Below are 25968 nucleotides of genomic sequence, written 5' to 3'. Positions count from 1 at the left end.
ATAGAAGTGTCATATGTATGACAAAAAAATTTCGTTCGGTCCAAAATGTCACGGATGTGTCTTTTTGTTATAGTGTGTGCGTCCCTCCGTGCTTCCGCATACGTGGCTTGATTTGATTGAAACAAAATAAGGCCCGGCCCCACCCCCTTAAAATTAGGGGGGAGATGATTAGATTAGAAAAGAAAAAGAAAAAAGACAGCCGTAGGATGAGGTGGGAGTACAGATGAAAGCATGGAGAGGGAGCAGGCAAGCCGGATCCCATAACAACGTCCAAGGAGGGTGACGATGCAAAGTGTCGCTGCTGCCGATTCTGAGTAAACAAACAAAGGTTTTCTACGGAGTCCTAGCAAAGAGACGAGACCCATGACAATGTCTTCAGGGGAGGAAGCATTGGTGCACGAATCTATAAGCGAATGAGTGGTTGATGTTTCCACCGTACACAACTTCAACTTAATTTAGAAAATGTTTTTAGCATTGGCAAAGACGTTCCGTGTCATGAACGTTTGTGCTTTCCTGTGGCATCTACAATAGCTAGTAATAGTTGTGTAATCGGTTCAATCATGGTCATGCATGCTGATGCACTAAAATAAAACAAAAAAAACTTGTCACACAGAAGTAGAGTAGTTTGCATAAAAATCTCTGAGAAGAAAGTCATCATGGCTGATCACCATGGTCGGATAAGATGAAGCACCATCATTCATGGGGGCTTTCTGAGCCAAAGAAGAGGCCCAGCATCGGCGAAGCCAAATTCGATGTGGAACGACTGATGCTTCTCAAATCCTGAACATGCCACATGCTGTGGACATCGCAAGGTAGGATTGCAGGATCCGCCGTCCTCGAATCGCTTTTTGTGTCCCTGGATCTTCGTCTTGCCTTCTTTCCCTACAAACCAGTAGTGTCGTTCAAGACGACAACCGCCACAACACCTAGAACACACCACCTGGTGCATCAATGTGCAACATAAATGGGCTCCTACAGTCACTTGACTCGCCATCTGAAGAGGGGATACGCTACCCAGATGGAGTCGGGATTGGAGAATACTCAACTGAATGGTCCACGCCACCATCACCAAAACAACACCTTGAGAAAGACTTGAACTGACCTTAACTGTACTTTCGAAGCCGCCTTTCCCATAAACCTCATATGTCGGGCCTGGCCTGAAGAAGCCCAACACAAACTACAAGCCTGAGCCTGGCCCAACGTCCAAAAGGTTTATTTTCTCAAGCCCAAGCCCAACCACGAAGCCCAACACAAACTACAATCGCAAAGCCTGAAAGCGTGGCCCGCATGTTGTTTTTTCCGGTGCGCGTACATGTAAGCCCGCCCGAAAAGTTGCAAAAATAGAAGCCCGGCCCAATCCGCCCCGGATATTCTTTTGGGCCGCAGAACAGAACCCAAGCCCGGCCCGAAAGGCCACGTCCCTGAGCCTAAGGACTGATTTGTGCGAGCCCAACAAGCCCAATAGCTGCGCGAGTATTTTGTTTCCACTCCGTCTGAACATATCAATGGTAGTCCCTTCGTCTCAAAAAAAATAAAAAAATCAATGGTAGTCCCCCGCCGCACCTAAGCCGCCGCCGGTGAACTCGACGGGAACCACCCTTCACGCCCCTGCTTCTCTGCGGCTGGCCTTCGTGGACCCTACCAATCTACCGCCCACCATGGCGTCTGCTCGCTTTCTGCGACCTTTTATCCCCAGTCCAACCACAAGCGCACACCCCTCGCCTCCCCCTTCCCCTCCAGCAACGGCCGCACCCGCCGGCCGGGGGTATTTAGCCTGCGGTCGCCAGTTCGTCTGCGCACTTAATCTGGTTCGTAAGTATGCGCGGGATTCTTGTCCATCCCTCTTTTATCTGCTAAAATCCGCCAGTTGATTCCTCGAAATCCATATACAGTAACTCTGTAGAGGCTAGAATACTTTGATTTGTGCAAATCCCTATGAAATAATTCATGGTTTCTGAGATTAATCCAGGGTATACGTGAAATTTGGCTGCCTGAATCGAGCAGCCTCTAGTTGAATCTTGAATGTGAGCGCCTACCAAATCTTCCTGTTTGAACACGCACAAATACTAGTATTTTGTTGTGGGAAAAGGGAATGATACTAAGAATGAATGAAATTGGATCTTGCCATGAAGAATGGTAAAATAGGAGACACCTTACATATTGATTTTCACTCTGTCAGTATCTTGAATGGGAGACTAGTAGGTAGTAGGAGTTGAAGTCTTCCCAGTATAGCAGAGCCAAGATAAACATCATGGCTTTGTTGGTGTATGTTTCAATAAGGGTGTTTTGTTGGTTTCTGGACATGGTGTTTGATTTTGATCATCATATTTTTTTTAGAGCCGGAGGAGGAAGAAAAATAGGGTCAAAAATTTAGAGGGCAAAAGGGGAACTACATTTTATAGGATGCGTACATAGCATATACTTGTTGTCTCAGTAGCAGTTATTATTATTATTATTATTATTATTATTGTATTCAGTAATGTTCACTTCCTTTTTTCAATCGCGTTGTTATTTCCTCACTGCCTACTTAACACCACTTCTGTCTTCCCTTCCGAAAAAGCAGGGGCAATAGTTGCATTTTTAAATGACAGCGGATAGAAGACACCGAAGACAAGTATTGCCTGTGATATGGCACTGTAATGACCGCCTGGAGTATGGTGAGTACCGGATATCCTTTCTCCATCTAAAAGAGTTTCCTTTTTATTTTCTCTTCTATAGAACAGAATCATGATACCATATTTATCGTGTATCTGCCCTTTATTTATACAAATCTACCATCATATAAAGACCACTTAAACTCCTGGGAACAAAATACAGATTTGTCCAGTCGTGTTATTAGTGCATATATCATGCAGTTATACCTGTCTTTTACACGGAAGGGAATTCACTAATATCTGTATTTAGGCATCCCAATATACAAACCATATTAACTGTTGAAGGCAGAGTGACAGACAGGCTGCAAACGGCAGATCAACAAGCTAAGAGAACATCGCCAGCCAGAAACTAACATATCAAAACCATAGGAGTGCAATATATAACTACTACAAAGCCATTAATTAAGAGTGAGTGTGTGATGCCAGTTCAAGGGGCTGCCCTGGATGTTTCAGTAAAATGCCTTGCGGTATATGTAGCTGTAACAACCCCCTCATTTTGTCTTACTTTAACATAGCCATTCCTTATCCTGTGAATCGCAGCAGCAGCATCTCTGATGCACATTCTCTCTGTCGGTGCATGCTTGCTGCATGATAGTGCAACCTTCATGACAGAGAATATGGCATTGCTGCCATGTTCCATTGTGTTGCTTCCATCCTGCAAACTATTAGCACTGGCTTCTTCAGTGGACAACATGACTGGATCAGCAATCTGCATTAGCATCCCTGGAAATGCATTCTCGGCATGTTTCTGCAGGGTCAACCCATCTTTAAACATGTCATGAGTAGGCGCCATGCCTGTAAACAACTCGAGGAGGACAGTTCCGAAGCTGTACACATCTCCACATGAAGAAACTTGACCACCTTCGCCATATTCTACATTGCATAGATAAGAATTAATGATTTTGCATACAAAATTAATGTTGTGCAGTATGTAATTTTAGAGAAATGTTTAGCTACCTGGAGCGACGTATCCAATTGTTCCCCTTATTCCAACTGAGCTCTTTGAATTGATCAGCTCCTCAACTGCTGGTTCAGGAAGAATCTTTGCGATGCCGAAGTCCCCAATGTTAGCAACTAAATCCTCGTTGAGAAGAATGTTGCTTGGCTTCAAGTCACAGTGAATTATCGGTGGTTCACAGTTGTTGTGCAAATAATCTAGTGCATCAGCAATATCAACTGCAATAGTTAGTCTCTGCATCAATGTCAAGCCTTGGAGTTGGTCTGAGGCATGTACATCCATATGTAACCACCTATCTAGGCTCCCATTAGGCATGAACTCAATCACAATGGCTTTGAAGTCATTTTGGTTCGAGTCAGAGCTTGAACAACAAGTCACGAGACTAATCAAATTCCGATGGCGGATCTTACTAAGTGCCTCACACTCAGCTAGAAAGCTTTTGGAAGAGCCAGACTGTTGAAGATCAAAAACCTTTACAGCTACTATGGTCATCATATTTTTGAGCAGCAAGCAACATTTATACACCGATCCGTACCTTCCTCTGCCAATCAAATTATCTATTGCAAAACCACTTGTTCCTTGGACCAATTCAGCATAAGTAACTCTGGGATAACTGTCATCCATCAATTGGAATCCTCCTGTGGTTGTAGACTGAGCTTTTGATTTTTTTCTCATTGTGAAGAAAACAAGCATCAAACTCAAACCCAGGATGATGCCAGCAGTTGCGGTAACTAAGGTGATAGTCAAATGGCGTTTGCTCAAGCCATGTCCCACGGATTCCGGCTGGCATGGGGGCAAATGTAACTCTGATATACCACCACAAAGCCCCAAATTCCCCATAAACGAAAACCCAGATGCATTACTGAACACTCCCCGTGATGGAACTTCACCACCCAGATGGTTGAAGGACAGGTCTAACTGGTACAATGGTGCCACATTTTCCAAGCTTTCTGGGATATGACCAGACAAGTTGTTGTGTGCAAGGTATAACTCCTGAAGGCCATCCATTAACCCTAAATCTCGAGGAATCACACCTGAAAGTGTGTTCTTTGTAAGATTTAGCAACATCAGACCTCGCATTTTACTGATGGATGAGGGAATGCTACTATCAAATGAGTTATCATTCAGCTTGAGTTCTGTCAAGCTCTGGCAATTGCTGAGTGCATTAGGTAGGGGCCCTGACAAGTTGTTCTGTGATAAGAATAGGCGTGCAAGGTTTGTCAAGCCGCCAACTTCAGGTGGAAGAGGACCAATAAAGTAATTGCTCGACAAATCCAGGACGTCTGACAGGGACGATAGGTTAAAAATCACTTTTGGCAATGGACCTGTGAACTTATTGTTTGAAAAAGTTGCCACAGTTACCTCTTGTAGGCTCCCAAGGCTTGCTGGAAGAGGCCCCTCAAACGTGTTTTTATCTATGTACAACTTTAGTAGTTGTGTCAAGTTCCCAAGGGAGGATGGCAGGAACCCTGTCAGTAGGTTATCTTCCAACTCCAGGAATTGTAGTGAATTTAACCTCCCTATGGTTTCAGGCAAGGCACCAGTAAACAGGTTACCCGATAGTTGCAAATTATTTAGCCCAACAAGATTGCCTATGCCAAGTGGTATCTTTCCCGAAATCTCATTGACTCCAACATATAGTGATTGGAGTTGTGCTGATAGGTTGGCAACTGAGCTTGGCAGCTCGCCACCTAGCATGTTGAATTGGAGGTTCAAGAAACTGAGGCGTGTGCAGTTTGTCAACAATGTCATAAACTCCCAGTCCTGCACAGTAGTCGCCATGAACTGATTTTTCCCAAGACTGAGGTGGACTGGGCAGAGCATTCCAATCTCTGGAGGCAATCTTCCGGTGAATTTGTTGAACGAGGCTTCTATTGCATATATCTTTGTTGAGTTGACAAGAGAAGCTGGAAGGTTCCCTGTAAAATGGTTACCTCTGAGTTGTAGGTATGCAAGATTTGGTAGGTGATTGCCGAAGTCTGAGGGTAGTTTACCGCCCAAATCATTTTCCACTAAGCCCAAGTCTATTAGATAGGAAAGGTTCAAGAGAGCTGTAGGGATGGTGCCTGAGAGGCGATTTTCTCCCAGGTCTATGTAGGCAAGGTTACCGAGCCTGCCAAGGCCCTCAGGGATGGCACCCTCGAGTTGGTTTGTGGGTAAAAGGATTGCTTGCACTGCTGAGAGATTGGTAAGTGATGGCGGGATGACTCCAGTGAAGTTGTTATTGCTCAGGTCTATGAACTCGAGACTTGGCAAGTCTCCGAGCCAAGCAGGGATTTCTCCAGTCAAACGGTTTGAGAAAATGCTGATTACTTCAAGGATGGTGCAATTCTTCAATCCAGCATTTACATCACCATGAAGTGAGTTGTTGTACAAATAAAGTTGTTGTAGGGAAGACAGACGACCGATTTCTGAAGGAATTTCACCTTGCAAATTGTTCTGGCTGAGGTCTAGAATTTTCAAGAAGGAGAGGTTTCCAATGGAGGGTGCAATCGTGCCACCAAGGCCCTCTGAAGAGAGGTTAAGCACTGTGACCCTGTGCTTGTGCTTATGGCTGCAACCGACGCCTGGCCACTGGCAGTAGCCAGTCGTTGTGTTCCATGCAGCTAGGACACCATTCTGATTTCTTAGGCTTGCCTTGAATGCCAGCAAGGAATCCACATCAGTCCTATTGCTGAATGCTCTCCCTGATGCTGCTTGGAGTACACATGACAACAGAAGCAACAGAAGAACAGGAAACATTGAAGGCGCTGGGAATCAGAGGAAAAATGTAAGCTTAAAGTATTCCATATGCTACACTCAAAACCAATGATATCCTGATCATTTTATTTATTATGGCTATCCTCTACTGGTATCATTTAATATATGTTCAACTCCATTGTTCTGTTCTCTTTACCATCTTCTGTTATTTTTTCTGACTTCATCTTTTCAGAACCTCAATTCAATTTTGGTGATTGTGAGCCCTCTAAGATCCAAAAAAATGGTGTCCGCAAATACAAGGTTCAACAACCCTTCCAAAAAGTGGACACATTGAATTTCGCCTAGAGAATATGAGAAGCAAGGTATGAATCACGCACCTTTTGATTTGCTGCTTCTAGGTTCTGAGGAGAAGACCGTTTTCCTGCCTCCGCCGCTGCCTGGTATGCAGCTCCTACCTTCAGTACTTATCTTGTATGCACTATAAATGAAAGGAGCCGAGTCAGGAAAACCAATTATTTGTATGCTCGATAATATCTACGGGTTATAATACCCTAGCTGTCTAGAAGCCTGCAAGTGCTATCTTGTTTATCTTTCCTTGCTTTTGGCATTTTACAATTATTATGGACTGATTAGACAAATTAATGTTTTAGAAAGCGATGCCCTGTTGTCTTCTCTAGCTAGTTGTTGCCTCAATAATGTATCAAGAATGGCAGCAAGTATAGACGCCAGCCTTGACTGGATATAAGATACTAAATCAAATTCGGAATATTTCTAGAAGAAAAACTTAAGAGTGCCAGCCAATTGGGCTGTGTTGTCACGCTGGCTTCGAAATGAGATTCCACTGGTTCTCCTGAAAAGCAGCCTTTCTTCACACTTCAGAATTACGGCAATCTGAATTGACGAACAGATTAATCTTTCCTGGATTGGACATGTGGTTTCTTGGATTGGGTCGTCTAGTTCGTGTTTACTCGCTGCTGCTGCGCCTGCGGAATGCCTGGGAGTTGGCACACACCCAAATGGGGGCTGGACCGGCAACTGGCACTGTTGATCTCCGTCTGGCTAGTAGCTGATGCTGCTGCGGCGTCCTAGTTGATGGCTAGTAGCTGATGGTGGTCCTGTAATCTGGTTGTTGCTTGCATCTATCTGAATTTGCAGTCGTCAACATTAATGGGTTTTTACCCCGTAGCTGGTGTTTTGAGTGGGGCCACCCAGCAGTGGGTTCCTATTAGTGCATGATGAACTCGCTCTCTGTTTCCGTCTGTCCGGTCTGTATGAACTGAATATTTCCTGTGATAAATGGAGAGGGGACAAATCCGGTTCAGGGAAAAAGCAACTGCACTGCAAAAATTACACAAGCGGGTTCTGCAAGAATTATTAGCCTACTGTGAAAATTGCTTGTTATAATTTATTCGTTTCCTTCTAAAAAGATTTTTTTACCCTTTTCGAGAACTCATTGCCAAATGGGAAAATAGTGCTAGCCCAATGCTAAAGGAAAAAAGAACCTGGTACTACCTCACATTTTGACAGGGAATATTTTTAGTTTTGCAGTTTCATCAGGGAATATTTTCGGTTTTGCACGTTTAAACCTCAGATGATTTTCTAGTTCATTATACATCCGGTTCAAGAGAACACAAACCGTGGTGCTCTACATATTCATATCTTGGACAAATTTGGTCTTACAAGAACTTCATTTTCAAATACCTGAACAAGAGAAATGCTATTTTTTTTCTTTCAAACTGGGACTCACCCGTTTCCATTTATTTCTGTTAATGGAAACAATACCATACATGCAGAACACAGAAAAAACAATATCAGAAGCCTCCACTTATGCCAGGAAAAACCCACTGAAACGCTTTCGACAAGCATCCTATGAATCGATAAAACCTGTCAAGACTCTGACAGAGTACCAAATGTGCCCAGACTTCAAGGTAATAACTACATCTGACGCAGTAGGCCAAGAAAATGAATGAAAATGGCAAAATGACAAGATACAACAGCTAGTTAGCTGCTCCAGCTCCATCATCCCCTCCATCCAGCCCCATCGCAAAGAGATAATTGAATGCAGAGTCCTGTCTAGAGAAATGTGAAGCAAGGTATGTATGACGCACCTTTTGATTTGCTGCTTCTGATTTCTGAGGAGAAGCCCGTATTCCTGCCTGCGCTGTTGCCTGGTATGTAGCTCCTACCTTCAGTAATTATCTTGTATGCACTATGAACGAGAGGAGTCAGGAAGGCCAAGCATTTTGTACGCTCCATAATATCTACGGGATAATACCCTTTCTGTATATAAGTCAGGAAGTGCTAGTATCTTGTTTTCTCTTTCCTTGCTTTTGGCATTTTACAATTCGGACCAAATAGTCTTTTAGAAAACGATGCCACCGTTTTCTTCTCTATCTAGTTGTTTTCTCCTTAATGTATCGAGAATGACAGCAAGTATAGACTGGGTAAAAGATCAAATGAAATTAATTCAGAATATTTCTAGAAAAAAAAGAAGTTAAACTGAAGCGTGCCATCTGATTGGACTGTGTTGTCATGCTAACTTTGAAATGAGGTCATCATTATTCACTGGTTCTCCTGAAATACAGCCTCTCTCCGCACCAAAGAATTGCCGCAATCTGAATTAGCGAACAGATTAATCTATTTTGTCTTGATCGGGATTTTAGTTTCATCGGATTGTGCCGTCTAGCTTGTATGCATGCCTGCGTTGCGAAAAAAATATCGTCAAGGCTCCTCCCTCCATTGGTTTCATATGTCGCCACTGATGTACCAGCCTTCGGTACATAAAATGAGAGGAGTCAGGAAGGCCAAGCATTTTTATGCTCGATAATATCTACGGGATAATACCCAGTTTTTTTGCGGGAATACGGGATAATACCTGTGCAGTCTAGAAGTCTGGAAGTGCTATCTTGTTTTCTGTTACTTGTTTTTGGAATTTTACAATTATTACGGATTGACTAGTGTTTTAGAAAATGATGCCCTATTGTCTTCTCTAGCTATTCGTCGCCTCATTAGTGTACCAGACAATGACAGCAAGTATAGACACCCGCCTTGACTGGGTAAAAGTCTAAATCAAATTCAGAAATTTCTAGAAGAAGAAAAAAAGGTTAAGAGTGCCAGCTGATTAGGCTGTGGTGTCATGCTGGCTTTGAAATGAGTTTATCATTTTCACTAGTTGTCCTGATATGTAGCCTCTCTTCACACTGAAGAGTTACGGCGATCTGAATTGACAAACAGATTAATCTCTCCACCCTTGATTGGACATTCGGTTACGTTGGGATTGGATCGTCTAGTTTGTATGTATTCGGTGCTGGTGCTTATCTTGCCCATCCCTCTTTTATCTGCTAAAATCCTCCAGTCGAATCCTCCCAATCTAGAGGCAGTAACTCTGTAGAGGCTAGAATACTTCGATCTGTGCAAATATCCGTGCAAAATAATCCATGGTTTCAGGGATTCATCCAGGGAATGCTTAGCGGGACTGACTGAATCGAGCAGTGTCTATCTGAATGTGAGCGCCTATCAAATCCTCCTGTTGGAAAACACAGAAATAATAGTATTTTTGCTGTGGGATATTCTTGGAAAGAATCTGGAGATGAATGAAGTTGGCTCTTGCCATGAATAATGGCGAAATGGACCAGTAGGAGTTGAAGTCTTGGCAGTAGTATAGCAGAGCCAAAATAAGCATCATGACTTTGTTGGTTTATGGTATTGATGTTTGACTTGGATTGTCATATGTTTTAGAGATGGAGGAGGAAGAAGAACCTGGTCAAAAGTTTGGAGCGGCAAAAGGCGAACTACATTTATAAGATGCGTACATATCATATTACTTGATGTCTCAGTAGCAGTATCATTATTCAGTGATGTTCACTTCCTTTTTTCTGAACCGCGTTGTTATTTCCTCGATGTCTTCTGAACACTGACTCTATGTTCCCTTCCCAAAAGCAGGAGAAAACATGTATGGATTTATAAAGACAGTTAGAAGGAACTGAAAACATTGGCTGCGACATGCCGCTATGTTGAACCCCTGAGTATGGTGAGTACCGGATATCCTTTCTCCATCTAAAAGAGTTCCTTCTTTTTCTTCTAGTAGAACGTAAATAAGAGATTATATACATATTCAGCTTGTATCTGCCCATCGTTTATACAAACCTTCCATCATATAATGACCACTAAACTCCTGGGAACAAAGTATATATTTGTCCGGTCTTGTTGTTATTGAGCATACTATTGGTGTATATGTCATGCAGTTATAACTTTATTTTAGATGAAAGATAATTCACTAATATCAGTATTTAGCAAAGACAAGACAAACAGTAGCCGATACAAATGAGATTACTAGTTCACAATGTAGACATCCCCACATACAAACCATAATAACTGTTGCATGGCCAGACAGGCTGCAAAGGACAGATCGACAAGCTAAGAGAACATGGCCGGCTAGAAACTAACATATCAAAATCACACGGGAAGTGCAAATATAAGCACTACAAAGCCAATTATTGAGCGTGAGTGTGTGGCTTCACTTTAGGGTGCTGGCGTTGATTCTGCAGCAAAATGCCTTGCATTAGCTCTAACAACTTCCTCATTTTGTCTTCCTTTAACATAGCCATCCCTTATCTTGTGAATTGCTGCAGCAGCATCTTTGATGCACATTCTCTCTGTCGGTGCTTGCTTGCTGCATGATAGCGCAACCTTCATGACAGAGAATATGGCGTGTTCCATTGTGTTGCTGCCATCCTGCAAACTATTAGCATTGGCTTCTTCAGTGGACAATAGGACTGGATCAGCAATCTGCATTAGCATCCCTGGAAAAGCATTCTGGGCATGTTTCTGCAGGGTCAACCCGTCTTTAAACATGTCATGAGTAGGCGCCATGCCTGTAAACAACTCGAGGAGGACAGTTCCGAAGCTGTACACATCTCCACATGAAGAAACTTGACCACCTTCGCCATATTCTACATTGCATAGATAAGAATTAGTGATTTTGCATACAAAATTAATGTTGTGCAGTATGTTATTTTAGAGAAAAGTTTAGCTACCTGGAGCGACATATCCAATTGTTCCCCTTATTCCAACTGAGCTCTTTGAATTGATCAGCTGCTCAACTGCTGGTTCAGGAAGAATCTTTGCAAGGCCAAAGTCCCCAATATGAGCAATTATATCCTCGTTGAGAAGAATGTTGCTTGGCTTCAAGTCACAGTGAATTATTGGTGGTTCACAGTTGTTGTGCAAATAATCTAGTGCATCAGCAATATCAACTGCAATATTTAATCTCTGGATCAATGTCAAGCCTTGGAGTTGATGTGATACATGTACATCCATGTGTAACCACCTATCTAGGCTCCCATTAGGCATGAACTCGAACACAATGCCTTTGAAGTCGTTTTGATTCAAGTCAGAGCTTGAACAACAAGTTATGACACTAATCAAGTTGCGATGGCGGATCTTACTGAGTGCCTCACACTCAGCTAGAAAGCTTTTGGAAGAGCCACACTGTTGAAGATCAAAAACCTTTACAGCTACTGTGGTCATCATATTTTTTAGCAGCAGACAACACTTATACACAGATCCATACCTTCCTCTGCCAAGCAAATTGTCTACTGCAAAGCCACTTGTTCCTTGGACCAATTCAGCATAAGTAACTCTGGGATAATTGTCATCCATCAACTGGAATCCTCCTGTGGTTGTAGATCGTGCTTTTGGTTTTTTTCTCATTGTGAAGTAAACAAGTATCACACTCAAAGCCAGAATCATGCCAGCAATTGAGGTAACTAGAGTGATAGTCAAATGACGTTTGCTCAAGCCATGTCCCACGGATTCTGGTTGGCATGGGGGCAAATGTAACTCTGATATACCACCACAAAGCCGCAAATTCCCATCAAACGAAAACTCAGATGCATTACTGAACACTCCACGTGATGGAACTTTGCCATTAAGATGGTTGAAGGACAGGTCTAACTGGTACAATGATGCCATGTTTTCCAAACTTTCTGGTATATGACCAGACAAGTTGTTGTGTGCTAGGTATAATACTTCAAGGCCACCCATTAGACCTAAATCTTGAGGAATCACACCTGAAAGTGTGTTCTTTGTAAGATTTAGTAGCAACAGGCCTCGCATTTGGCTGATAGATGAGGGAATGCTACTAACGAAGGAGTTGTCGTCCAATCCGAGTTCTGTCAAACTTTGGCAATTGCTGAGTGCATCAGGTGGGGGCCCTGACAAGTTGTTTTGTGATAAGTGTAGGCGTGCAAGATTTGTCAAGCCGCTTACTTCAGGTGGAAGAGGACCAACAAAATAATTGCTTGACAAATCCAGGATGTCTGACAGAGACGATAGGTTGAAGATTTGTTTAGGCAATGGACCTGTGAACTTGTTGTTTGAAAATGTTGCTAAAGTTATCTCTGATAGTCTCCCGAGGCTTGGTGGAAGTGGCCCCTCAAACATGTTGCCATCTGTGCACATAATTAGTAGCTGTGTCAAGTTCCCAAGGGAGGATGGCATGAACCCTGTCAGTAGGTTATGGTTGAACACCAGATATTGTAGTGAATTTAGCCTTCCCATGGTGTCAGGCAAGGCACCAGTAAATTGGTTACCAGATAGCTGCAATTGATTTAGCCCAACAAGATTGCCTATGCCAAATGGTATCTTTCCAGAAATCTCATTGAGTCCAACATATAGCACTTGGAGTTGTGTTGATAGGTTGGCAATTGTGCTAGGCAGCACGCCACCTAGCATGTTATATTGTAGGTTTAATATACGGAGGCGGGTGCAGTTTGTCAACAACGTCATAAACTCCCAGTCCTGTACAGTAGTCGCCATGAACTGGTTTTTCCCAAGATTGAGGGAGTCTGGGCAGATCATTCCAATCTCTGGAGGCAATTTTCCGGTGAATTTGTTGTAGAAAGCTTCTAGACGAAATATCTTAGTTAAATTGACAAGAGAAGCTGGAAGGTTCCTAGTAAAGTGGTTGAAGTTGATCATTAGTTCCTTGAGATTTGGGTGGTGATCCCCAAAGTCTGAGGGTAGTTTACCGCCCAAATCATTTGCTCCCACGCCCAAGGATATCAAAGAGGAAAGGTTCAAGAGAGCTGTTGGGATGGTGCCTGAGAGGCGATTTTCTCCCAGGTCTATGTAGGCAAGGCTACCAAGCCTGCCAAGGCCCTCAGGGATGGCACCCTCGAGTTGGTTTTTGAAAAAATATATTTCTTGCACTTCTGAGAGATTGGTAAGTGATGACGGGATGATTCCAAAAGTTATTTTTGTTCAGGTCTATGACCTTGAGGCTTGACAAGTCTCCGAGCCAAGCAGGGATTTCTCCAGTCAAACGGTTTGAATCAATTTCTATTGTTTCAAGGCTGGTGCAATTCTTCAATCCAGTGTTTACATCACCATGAAGGGAGTTGTTGGATAAAATAAGATGTCGTAGGCGAGACAGACGACCAATTGCGGAAGGTATTTCACCTTGCAAATTGTTCTTGCTAAGGTCTAGAGTCCTCAAGAAGGAGAGGTTTCCAATGGAAGGTGCGATGGTGCCACCAAGACCTTCCGAAGAGAGGTTAAGCACTGTGACCCTGTGCTTGTGCTTATGGCTGCAACCGATGCCTGGCCACGAACAGTAGCCACTCTTGTGTTCCATGCAGCTAGGAGACCATGCTGGTTGCTTAGGCTCGCCTTCAATGCCAGCAAGGAATCCCCATCAGTCCTATTGTCGAATGCTCTCACTGATGCCAACTGGAGAACATATGGCAAGAGAAGCAACGGAAGAACACGGAACATTGAAGGCACTGGGAATTAGAGAAATATTGCAAGCTTTGAATAATTCCATATGCTACACTCAAAACTAGTGAACATATTCTGATAAATTTTATGGCTAATCTCCCTCTTCTGCTACTGTTTAATACATTTTCAAATCCATTGTTTTTCTCTACCTTTCTGGTTATTTTTTTTTAAATGAGGAAATTACACATACCGTCAAGTTTAGGATTAAGTAGTAACAAAAAGAAAGAATTCTATCAGATTTTGTTGAGAAAAACTGAAAAGCAGCTGAGCAGAGCCTTGACTCAAGCCGAGCGCCCCCTCTAGTCACTGAGACTTGCAACCTGCACGCCATATTTCGCATTAAGTGACTAATCAGAGAAATGATGTGTTTTTTGTTACAACTTGTCCTTAGAGTTGTTGGTATCAACTAAAATCCCTTGGAGTTGTGCTTTTGTGTTACCTCAAGCATAAATGTTGTGTATTTGTGCAGGTTTCCTCTCTCCGAAAACCTCTTGAATTACAATTCATTTTTCTGTGTCAGTTCCATGGGATCTAAAATATTTGTTTGTTTTTGATAGTTCAGCCTTGTACTTCAACGGGTTCTATTTCTTTTAAAAATACCTAACATGAGTTCTAACTTCTTTCTCTTGTTTGAACTATATATTACACTTGTGTATCCTTGGTAATTTATTTTCCTGTTTACTAGATCTGTCGGCTCCGGATTGATGGTCGATGGCAGCACATGTGTCTTTGGCAACGGGCATACGCTACAGTATCCAAAATACAGGTATGTACAAATACAAGGTTGTAAAAGACCTCTTTCCTACACAAATGCAAAAGCGCAAGTTGACGAGATATGAATCACCTACCTTCTTTTATATCCTGGTGGTGTGGTTTCTTTGTATCGAGTGTGGCACGGCGCTTGCCGGGTAAAGAAGGCACTACCAGTTGCCGACTCCTCGGGAGTTCTTTGGCGTCGAGCGCGGCAAGCAGCAGGGGGAGAGCAGCCGCTGCTGTAGCTGCTTTTTATTATTGCTCTTGGGATGAAGCAGCTGTTTCTGCGCTAGATTTGGATGGATACACAGCAAAGCAGAAACAGGCTGTGAGATTATAAGGACGAAATGTGTGGCGGACCCTAGCAGAAAAAAAGAAAAAGAAATGTGTAGTGGAGAAGAACCAACTTCTCTTCAGTTGGACAACTAGTTACAGCGTCTTGTTTTCTCAAACGAAGACTATCAGTTTGTTGAGAATCTTCGCCAAGCTGTAAATTCGTATTTATATTTCGTTTGAGTAAACCGAGTTCTATGCATATGTGTCTGATTTGCTTTATTCGTAAAAGGTGGTGAAATAGAGAGAAAAGAGGTGTTTATTATATATATAGACATAAAGGACGCACTGTTTATTCCGAGAAATACACTAAACTCATGCTGGTAGCCTGGCATTACACTACATCAGTCATTGCATAAAAAATACTCATAGAAAATAGATGTTCAATCTTCAAACTTTTGTAGTTCTCTGTATAAAACAAATATCAAAAGTCCACTCTGCTAAACCTACAACAGTTCACTGTAACAAAAACGAGAAACAATACTCAGCTAGGGAAGCACACTAAGCTACGTCAGTATAGTGCAGCAAGGGGATGCACTACATTACGGCATTTCTAACCGATCCCCTAAAAATAGTGGAGTATCCGGAGTATATTTATGCCACTAAGTTTTGGCCGGACCTAGCCGATCCCCTATATATAACGGAGTAAATTTTTGTTTCTTCTGAACTTTGCGATTTTAGTATATATTGCAACTACATATTATCACACATATAGAAACTAAACATAAATTTGAATGTTCAAGCAAATCATAAATATAGTTTACAAACCGACAAACCAAATATTCAAGTTTAAACACGTTGAATGGTTCAAATGTAGCAAATAGCATGTGATAGAACAATTAGGACTCACTAAGACGTTGTCGGTGATGCTCAACAAGATCTTGTTGGAGCTGAGCATGAACTTGACGGCTTTCGATCTTGCAATGCTCCTCAAAGAATGCCAATATAATGTTCGTACCATAGCCAGGCTCTACCGGAGTCCCGTTGGTGATGTACCGAAAGTTCTTAGGCATACCTCTCTCGTCTTCAATGATCCTGTTATGCAATATAATGCAACAAGTCATGATAGAACCTTGGAGCTCCAGTACTCGGCAAGGCCATGAACAATTGCAAAACGCTTCTGAAGCACAACAAAGGCTCTCTCAACATCTTTCCTAGCAGCATCTTGACATTGGGAAAAGTGAATGTTTTTGTTACCTTTTGGACACGGAATTGTTTTGACCAAGGTGGTCAATGGTGGATAGATGCCATGCGCAAGGTAGTAACCCATCAAGTAGTTGTGCCCGTTGACCGAGTAGTTACAAGCAGGAGCTTCACCTTTAATAAGCCTAGAAAACAACGGTGGTCTCGACAGCACATTCAAGTCATTGTGAGAGCGAGGCAAACCAAAGAATGAATGCCATATCCAAAGATCCTTCGATGCAACTGCCTCAAGAATGATTGTTGGATCGTTGTAGTGGCCTTTGTACTGACCCTTCCACCCTGCAGGACAATTCTTCCATGTCCAATGCATAAAGTCAAGTGATGCAAGCATCCCTGGCCATCCTCTTGCTTCACCCTAGTCATCAGCTTCTGGGTGTCTTCCTTGGTTGGTGTTCTCAAGTACTCCGGGCCAAAGAAAGCGATCACTGCTTTAGTGAACATTCAAACAACCTCCAAGACTGAGTCTTCACCAATGTGCGGACATAGTCATCGATTGCATCACACAAACACCCATATGCTAAGACTCAAACAGCCGCAATGCACTTCATCAGAGGGCTTGCACTTATCTCTCCACATGCATTTCTCCGGAGATTGAACCAATCATCATATCTCTCAACAACTTTTGCAATGGTCAGAAAAAGACTTGCGTGCATCCGAAAGCGCCGGCAAAAATACTTCTCTGGATAGGTAGGCTTTGGGTCAAAGTAGTCTATCATGATCTTGGCATGACCCTCCGCTCTATCATGGTTGATGTGTATGCGGCCAAACTGTGATCCTCTCCTCGGCCACCGAACATCTGAAGGAAATATGCCCTAGAAGCAATAATAAAGTTATTATTTATTTCCTTATATCATGATAAATGTTTATTATTCATGCTAGAATTGTATTAACCGAAAACTTAGTACATGTGTGAATACATAGACAAACAGAATGTCACTAGTATGCCTCTACTTGACTAGCTCGTTGGTCAAATATGGTTATGTTTCCTAACCATAGACATGAGTTTTCATTTGATAAACGGGATCACATCATTAGAAGAATGATGTGATTGACTTGACCCATTCTGTTAGCTTAGCACTTGATCGTTTTAGTTTACTGCTATTGCTTTCTTCATGACTTATACATGTTTCTATGACTATGAGATTATGCAACTCCCGATTACCGGAGGAACACTTTGTGTGCTACCAAAGGTCACAACGTAACTGGGTGATTATAAAGGTGCTCTACAGGTGTCTCCAATGGTACTTGTTGAGTTGGCATAGATCGAGATTAGGATTTGTCACTCCGATTGTCGGAGAGGTATCTCTGGGCCCTCTCGGTAATGCACATCACTATAAGCCTTGCAAGCAATGCAACTAATGAGTTAGTTGCGGGATGATACATTACAGAATGAGTAAAGAGACTTGCCGGTTACGAGATTGAACTAGGTATTGAGATACCGGCGATCGAATCTCGGGCAAGTAACATACCGATGACAAAGGGAACAACGTATATTGTTATGCGGTTTGACCGATAAAGATCTTCGTAGAATATGTAGGAACCAATATGAGCATCCAGGTTCCGCTATTGGTTATTGACCGGAGACGTGTCTCGGTCATGTCTGCATAGTTCTCGAACCCGTAGGGTCCGCACGCTTAAAGTTCTGTGACGATCGGTATTATGAGTTTTTGTGTTTTGATGTACCGAAGGTAGTTCGGAGTCCCGGATATGATCACAGACATGACGAGGAGTCTCGAAATGGTCGAGGCCTAAAGATCGATATATTGGATGACTATGTTCGGACACCAGAAGGGTTCCGAAAGGTTTCGAACATATACCGGAGTACCGGGGGTTACCGGAACTCCCCTCCCCCCCCCCCGGGAAGCTATTGGGCCTTATGGGCCTTACTGGAGAAGAGAGAGGGCAGCCAGGAGGTGGCGCGCGGCCCCCCTTGCCCCAATCCGAATTGGACAAGGGGAAGGGGCGGCGGCCCCCCCTATCCTTCCTTCTCTCCACCTCCTCCTTCCCCCTTCTCCTTCTTGGAATAGGAAGGGGGGGGGGACAAACCTACTTGGAGTAGGATTGCCGCCCCTTGGGCGCGCCTCTTCCTTGGCCGGCCCTCTCCTCCTCCCCCCTTTATATACGGGGGCAGGGGGCACTCCAAAGACACAACAATTGATCTGTTGATCTCTTAGCCGTGTGCGGTGCCCCTCTCCACCATAATCCACCTCGGTCATATCGTAGCAGTGCTTAGGCGAAGCCCTACGTCGGTAGCTTCATCAAACATCATCACCACGCCGCCGTGCTAACGAAACTCTCCCTCGAGCTCTACTGGATCATGAGTTCGCGGGACGTCACCGAGCTGAACGTGTGCTGAACGCGGAGGTGCCGTACGTTCGGTGCTGAGGATCGGTCGACCATGAAGACGTACGACTACATCAACCGCGTTGTTATAACGCTTCCGCTTAACGGTCTACGAGGGTACGCGGACGACACTCTCCCCCCTCGTTGCTATGCATCACCATGATCTTGCGTGTGCGTAGGATTTTTTTTGAAATTACTACATTCCCCAACAACATTATCATTGAAAATCATGCCTAAAATGTTGTCAAAGTCATCATCATCTTCTTCCTCTTCGGATGACGACGAGGCCTCTAAGGCCATCTCCCTTAACCTCTTTATTTATAATTCAAACGGCTAGGTTCAATCCAAACGGCTCGGTTGACAAAGAAACGATAAAAAAAACTCACCTAGGCAATTTCGAACACTTACATTGCGGTGGTGGTGCAACGGTCGGTCGGTGTCGGTTTGACCAAACAGGCCGACAGTGACGAGAGGGAATGGCCAGCAGCGGTGTGCAATCAAGGTGAGATGCGGCAGCTGGCAAAAAAAAGAAGCAATGAAGCAATCCGACGAATCAATAATGGCGGCGGTGGCGACATTTCACCTTGATTTCGACGGCGGCGACGGGGGCCCAACGGGCTCGACGTCGGGCAGAAGGGCGGCGGGGCGGGGGGGGGGGGGGGGGGGGGGGGGGGGGGGGGGGGGGGGGGGAGGAAACGAGGTAATGGCAGGGCCGGTGGGAGGTCGCCAGGAGTCACACCGGCGATTTTGCAGGGGCGGGGGGCAACGCGAGGGAGAGGCGCGGCTTTTACTCAGCCGTCGCGCAATGGAGTAAATTTAGGAAAAAAGTTGGGGCCGGAGTAAAAATTATACTCCCTACAGCGAATAAGGGATCGGCTAAGTGCCTATACAAAAACGGAGGTTCACTATGCTAAAGCTACGACGATTCACTTTAGGTAGAAAACAAAAGTTTATACTCTTCAAACATATGTGGTTCGCTATATAAAAATCAGAACTCCACTCTGCTCAACCTACATTAGTGTCCACCCGAATTGGAAGCCACCGTCTTCATCATAAAACTCACAACAAAGTTCGCTAGGGCCGTCGTCGGACATATTGAGAGCAAATACAACAAACATCATGGTTGTACCGCTCAAGATCAACATCTCTTTCGATAAAAAATGTCCGGCCACAAGTTCACTTGGTAGCGCTGGACAGTTCAGTGACAGCGGTGCACATACTCTGTTTTCTCGAGTGCAAACCTGCCATACCAACTTTTTTGCTGTGCACTCGACCGCCGAAACCACTTGGCCAAGTAACTCCGGCACCATCATATGAGTCTTGATTCGAATACCAAGACATCGTGTCAGCGTCAACCCCCAACCAGAAGGCCTCGCCGCGTGGTACTCGTCAAGACGCCGTGTCCGGTGTCCCCTCGCCAGGCAGCCATCCATAGACGGCGAGCTCCAATAGCCATGGCCACCTCCATACGGGAGGTGTAGGTGGAAGGAATTGCTTCACCACCTGCTGCCACCCACGACCGTGATAATAACATTGACCTAGCCGATTAAGAAGAGCAATGAGATCTTTTAGGTCTTTGTGATGATTACGACCTGCCACTTAATTAGGAGCTCGATGCCTACTTATTCATTACTTAGTGGTAATTGTAGTACGTAGCGAGCTTTGGCCCTCGACATCATGGCTAATAGCATGCGTGGTCCTTGGTATCATAACCAAACAGGTTATCAGCACACGGCAGTGCTGAGCCTCTCATAGTCCAAAAAGTTTAAGGCTACAAAGTACTGGAGTATTTAAGATCGTCGTGATTCTTCATTGTCTGAACTGAGGCAGCATTGAAGCCACAGTAGCAACATAGCCCAATCAGTTCGCACCCATGAGTTTCATTTTGTTTTCAGATATAGTCCACATTCCACTCACATAAGTTGTCAACAAGTCAAAAAGGTGCCATTAGTTGATTTTTTTCCGCATCCATTAGCTTAATTTTGTTTCTAGATATAATTCACTATCAAGATTTCATTGAAGTCGCGAACAAGTCAAAAAGGTGCCACTACTGATGCATGTTGTTATCCATGATACCGAGGACCACGCATGCTATTAGCCATGATGTCGAGGGCCAAAGCTCGCTACGTACTACAATTACCATTAAGTAATGAATAAGTAGGCATCGAGCTCCTAATTAAGTGGCAGGTCGTAATCATCACAAAGACCTAAAAGATCTCATTGCTCTTCTTAATCGGCTAGGTCAATGTTATTATCACGGTCGATGCCTACTTATTCATTACTTAGTGGTAATTGTAGTACGTAGCGAGCTTTGGCCCTCGACATCATGGCTAATAGCATGCGTGGTCCTCGGTATCATGGATAACAGCATGCATCAGTAGTGGCACCTTTTTGACTTGTTCGCGACTTCAGTGAAATCTTGATAGTGGATTATATCTAGAAACAAAATTAAGCTAATGGATGCGGAAAAAAATCAACTAATGGCACCTTTTTGACTTGTTGACAACTTATGTGAGTGGAATGTGGACTATATCTGAAAACAAAATGAAACTCATGGGTGCGAACTGATTGGGCTATGTTGCTACTGTGGCTTCAATGCTGCCTCAGTTCAGACAATGAAGAATCACGGCGATCTTAAATACTCCAGTACTTTGTAGCCTTAAACTTTTTAGACTATGAGAGGCTCAGCACTGCCGTGTGCTGATAACCTGTTTGGTTGGCAGTGTGAGAAAGCACGCCATCCTGATGTGTCTGTAGCAGAGGGCAGTGCTGAGCCTCTCATGGTCCAAAAACACACCATTCATTCATGTTAGTTGTTACCACAAGCATTGAGGTCATGTTTATTACTTTATCAATCCCGCTCCACTTTTGTCTAGTTGGATGTGCCATCTAAAACAATATCAATCTTTTAAAGTAATGGCATTATCATCCTCCCGTCCAAATATTGAGAGAAATGATATGCTTTTGTGTGTGTGCGTGTGTGTATGCGCGCACGCGCCAAGAGAGACATGATACTATAACCAAGCTAACTTCAGTCCTTTTAAACTATTAAATTAATTAACAATGTCATCCTCCAATCCAACGAGAGATTATACTAACTAAGCTAATTTCTGCAACTCCACCATGATGACCGTGGACTTGTGAGCTTTTTCGGTTGATAAATTTCATATAAAAGTTTCAGTTACGAAATAGAGCGGGCAATTTCATATGGAACCTAGTTGCAGTTTACAAGGGTACCCAAGATGAGAATAAATATGCTTTCCTACATGAATTGGTCAATCCGGCAACGGGTAACTCACGTCCCATGCATATTTGAGTGTCGGCGGGGGGGGGGGGGGGGCTTTAAATTCATCCTGAGTACTATGAAGAGGGGGAGGGCCTTTAATATCCCTAGGGGTACTAGGAAGAGGAAGAGAATAGATGATTGTTTAACACAACATCAGCCTTTATTATCAACACTGTGTGTGTGTGGTGGGGGGGGGGGGGGGGGGATGGGGGTGTTAATATAATAAGATACTAGGTAGAGAAAAAAACACATTGGCCTTTATTATTCAACACTTAGGGGGTGGGAGCTTTAATATCGTGAGGTGCTAGGAAGAGAAGAATGATGATCATTTTGACACACATTGGCTTTTATTATTCAACGATGTGATCGACAGTATGAACTTATAGAAGCTAGTATGTCGGGGCGGCATTTCACATGGGTTAATAATTGTCGGATGCTAACATATAAAAAACTCAATTGAGTACTCATGGACGCCAAATGTGAGCTAAAATTTCCTATGGTAGCCTTGTGTGCCCTTGAGCACATCGAGATACTGGTGGACCATGCATCGATCATTCTTGATTCTAACTCTCCAGTATCCTCCACCGTACGCCACCCATTCAAATTCAAATTGGGATGGTTACAGCGGGAAGGCTTTGCAGACATCATCAAGAATGTTTGGAAAGGCCCACCGATGGTCGAATGCCGATACAGAGATGGAATTTTATTATCCATGCCACAAGGCGATTCTTTACTGGATGGACGAAACACATCACCGACATATACAAAAAAAAAGCCTGACCACTATTATTGATGACCTCACTGCCTGAACATGAGATTGGTATGAAAATTCAATTCAATGAACGGATAGCACACCTCTTGCCAGAAGAGAAAATCAAGTGGTACCAAAGATCCAAATCCAGGTTTATCTTGGAGGGAGAAATTAAACAACCCACAATATTTCCACATGGTCGCCAATGAGTGACATAGATAAACGTGTATTTTTAGTCTCCAACGAGATGAGGGACAGTAAGTGCTGAAATATTATATAAACAGATACTACAAGTCTATGTTCGGGGCTCCGGATGAGGGTAGTGTACCGCCCCGCCCGCAGCCACCGGTTCCCAACCGTTATGCCTAGCGGGATCTAGACTTTCCCCATAGATCAACACTTTGAGGTTCTTTGCGAATGGGCTCGTGGTAAAGAAGGAATTCATTGTTGGTATGAGGAGTCTATCATTCCTATTAAGACAGGTTACAGGTAGTTTAACCCTCGACGAGGCCCAAATGCATAATATCCCATAACTCACGGGAGAACAAAATTATATCGTCACAACACCTTTCAAGGAAGAGGAAGTGAGAGCTGCAGTGTTCCAAATGGAACACAACAAAGCTTCGGGCCCCAATATCTTCCCCGCAGAGTTCTATCAGAACTTTTAGGATGTCGTCATGATTTGTTGAATTTCTTCATGCCAACCAACTTGACCTATCAAGGCTTAATTTTGGTGAAATAGTTTTGTTTCCAAAGACTATGAAGGTTGAATGGATTTAGTAGTCTTTGTCTAGAGATGTATAGTTGTGATGTTTCGATTAGGCACGTGCTAACTCTAGACCAGAGCATTTCTGAAACTTGCTACTATGAGACAAGAACGACATCAACACCGCGGTGTGCAAGCCCTCCAGAATCCATTGCTAGTGATAGATGTGTGCCTCTCTAAGAGTTGGCAGAATTTCTCTATCCATATCTCATGTACGTAATTACATTAATGCAGCAAATGCACTATGGCAAGGCGTGTGACTGAACAAAGCACTGCAACCAACTGATAGACAAGAATCTTTTACCTTATTTTAATGCTAGAGAGCAAAAGACATATGGGTTACACTGGGATTGGCATTCTTGAACGAATAAGTTGGTGTACGCTTTTGAGGGGAGGGGGCTTATGTCTTATTCTCATCGACCCCACCAAGATCCATATTAAATATTAAAGATGATTCACAGAGATCTCAAAGATAACTTGATCCCATATTAGATATAATATAATGTAACAAACGGTCCACAAATTTGGTTGGTTTTCCATCTTTCCAAAGTTCCCAAGTACGAGCCAATAGAATCACCAACTCAAGTGACGATATTTTATTGGATTGATGAAATTTTATGATCTCACAGAAAGGTATTGAAGCTATAGATGTCCAATTTTACAACAATTTTTTTTTCACCTCCCACCACATATTCAGGTGACATGTAACCGCTATTTCAATCATTTCAACAGAGCATGCTATCGTCGGCATGTATTAATATACGATAAGCTTCTCCTCTTCATGACTGCAATGGACGAGAATTCTAACTAGACTCCCGTGCTGCAATTTGGCAATTAAATTTACTTCATTGCTAAGCTCCTCGATACCTTGTTCCAGAATCATCACTAAACATTTTGGTAATTATTTCATCTCCATTTTCAAGTATAGCATTGTAGGCCTTGCCAAAACCTCCTTTTTGATGCACATTGGAATAGGAGAAAATTGCCCCTTGCATTGACTAATAAAAAAATTGTGGCATGTAACACCAACACTAGTAAAACTAAATGGCAATGATAGGGGCGGGGGCTCTAGCCCCCCCCCCCCCCTCTACACACACATAACTTCATACTATTTTCTCAGTACTTGTGTATGCTAATGTAACTTTAATTTAATAACCAATTTAGTCATGTTTTTCTGAGTTTTGGACACACTTTATTTCCTTCCACAGGGCCTCAGAAGACATAGGACTAGCCATCCTCGCAAGTTCCTAGAGTGGCAGATGATTATTTGCAACCCTGCTAGTCACAGTATAAGCATCAGTTTGCAATCTCTGACACACTTTCACACCGCATACAAACACATAGTTGCTTCACTTCATGTTAAAGCACTATCTGCAAAGACGCGCCCTCGACGTGAATGCTTGCTAATATCCACCAAGCAGGAGATGCATGCAGCAGTGCACAACTTTGAGAGAGGGTTTGTAGCACGCAGCGGCCAGTATACACACTAAGTCACGCATTTGTGGCGTTTGTAGCATGCATAATTTTTTGAGAGATTGCACGGTCCATCCACTTCACCATGATAGTTACACTCTCTCATGCTTTTTAATTTGACTTTCAATTGAACTGAAAGTCTAATTTATTTTTTATTTGCATATTTATGTTCCTTGCTATGGAAACTTTTAGAAAGAACACTCTTGAATACATTTTGACATGTTGTAAAATTTCACCAAGTTTGAAATATTAAAACTTGATAATAAAGAAGGATAGTGAAAAAATTACATTATTAAGTTTCTGCCAAGTTTTACCAAGTTCGAGCCTATTGTTCTCTACATTTTAAATTTCCTAAGGAATGATTGCAAGGCTTGTAGCGGTATCCATGGCTTCGGAGCCAAACACCGTTGACATTATCAAGGCAAATCATCGAATCCACCACCCTCGAACCGCCCTTTGTGTCCCTGGATGCATGTCTACCCCAGACATGACGACCGCTCAAGAAGAGAACTTCCACACCACCTATAAATGTTGGATCCGCCATGCCAAACAATCAATATAAGAGGACTCTCACGGACCCCTAGACTACTCCATCGGGGCGTAGTCTATATGGAGCTGGAACTGGAGAACACTTATTCCAAATGTTCGCACCACGTGCATTAAAGTCATCGTGAAAACACTTTACCTAACCCTAAGCGCATCTCTAACCCTTGCCTAAAAGCATTTTAACTCTTCAAAAGATTCTCTTTTATGGAGCTCTAACCCAGCTAACACTTCCACTATACATATGGACTGTTATGTATTATTAAGTAGTATGTGGCAACCTAATTTTGATTTTACTGCAAAGTTTTAGTTTTAGGGAGTTAACTTTTGGGGAAGTGTTAACTCCACAATTTTTAACTCCTCATTAAGATTTAGCAACATAATTGCTAGTTGCTTAGTCCCCCCCCCCCCCTCTAGTCGACAATA

The 25968-nt window shown here is 43.2% G+C and overlaps 1 protein-coding gene, 1 long non-coding RNA gene and 1 pseudogene across 6 annotated transcripts; 1 reads left to right on the top strand and 2 right to left on the bottom strand.

Moving 5' to 3' along the window:
- The first annotated feature begins 995 nt into the window (after positions 1-995).
- On the top strand, positions 996-15446 carry LOC125515362. Of its 3 annotated transcripts, none has more exons than XR_007286973.1 (4): positions 996-1812; positions 2564-2657; positions 10051-10342; positions 14777-15446. It is a non-coding gene; the product is annotated as an uncharacterized LOC125515362 (long non-coding RNA). The 3 variants fall into 3 exon arrangements; XR_007286972.1 differs by having other exon boundaries at positions 1008-1808; XR_007286974.1 differs by lacking the exons at positions 996-1812; positions 2564-2657 and adding an exon at positions 8935-9817.
- LOC125515359 (probable LRR receptor-like serine/threonine-protein kinase At3g47570) lies at positions 2683-8568 on the bottom strand. 3 transcript variants are annotated; one of them, XM_048680822.1, is made up of 4 exons: positions 8421-8522; positions 6690-6790; positions 3612-6362; positions 2683-3527 (listed from the first exon to the last, which is right to left on the bottom strand). In XM_048680822.1, the coding sequence occupies exons 3-4, from the start codon at positions 6352-6354 to the stop codon at positions 3082-3084; spliced, it is 3189 nt and encodes a 1062-aa protein (XP_048536779.1). In that variant the 5' UTR covers positions 6355-6362; positions 6690-6790; positions 8421-8522; the 3' UTR covers positions 2683-3081. The 3 variants fall into 3 exon arrangements, with proteins under 3 accessions (XP_048536779.1, XP_048536777.1, XP_048536778.1); XM_048680820.1 differs by lacking the exon at positions 6690-6790 and having other exon boundaries at positions 8421-8568; XM_048680821.1 differs by lacking the exon at positions 8421-8522 and having other exon boundaries at positions 6690-7450.
- Positions 10349-14459, bottom strand: LOC125515361 (annotated as a pseudogene).
- Positions 15447-25968: the final 10522 nt, after the last annotated feature.

The sequence above is a fragment of the Triticum urartu genome, chromosome 6 (genome assembly GCF_003073215.2).
Source record: "Triticum urartu cultivar G1812 chromosome 6, Tu2.1, whole genome shotgun sequence".
Taxonomy (NCBI): domain Eukaryota; kingdom Viridiplantae; phylum Streptophyta; class Magnoliopsida; order Poales; family Poaceae; genus Triticum; species Triticum urartu.
The sequence above is the reverse complement of the archived record's forward strand: the minus strand, read 5'-3'. Positions and strand labels throughout refer to the sequence as shown.

Coding starts and splice junctions, on each gene's coding strand:
- LOC125515359 (XM_048680820.1), bottom strand. CDS start 8,568: ATGGAGCGTACAAAATGCTTGGCCTTCCTGACTCCTCTCGTTCATAGT. Junction 6,363..8,420: donor CAGAAGCAGCAAATCAAAAG/GTGCGTCATACA, acceptor TCTGATTCCCAG/CGCCTTCAATGTTTCCTGTT. Junction 3,528..3,611: donor AATTGGATACGTCGCTCCAG/GTAGCTAAACAT, acceptor TATGCAATGTAG/AATATGGCGAAGGTGGTCAA.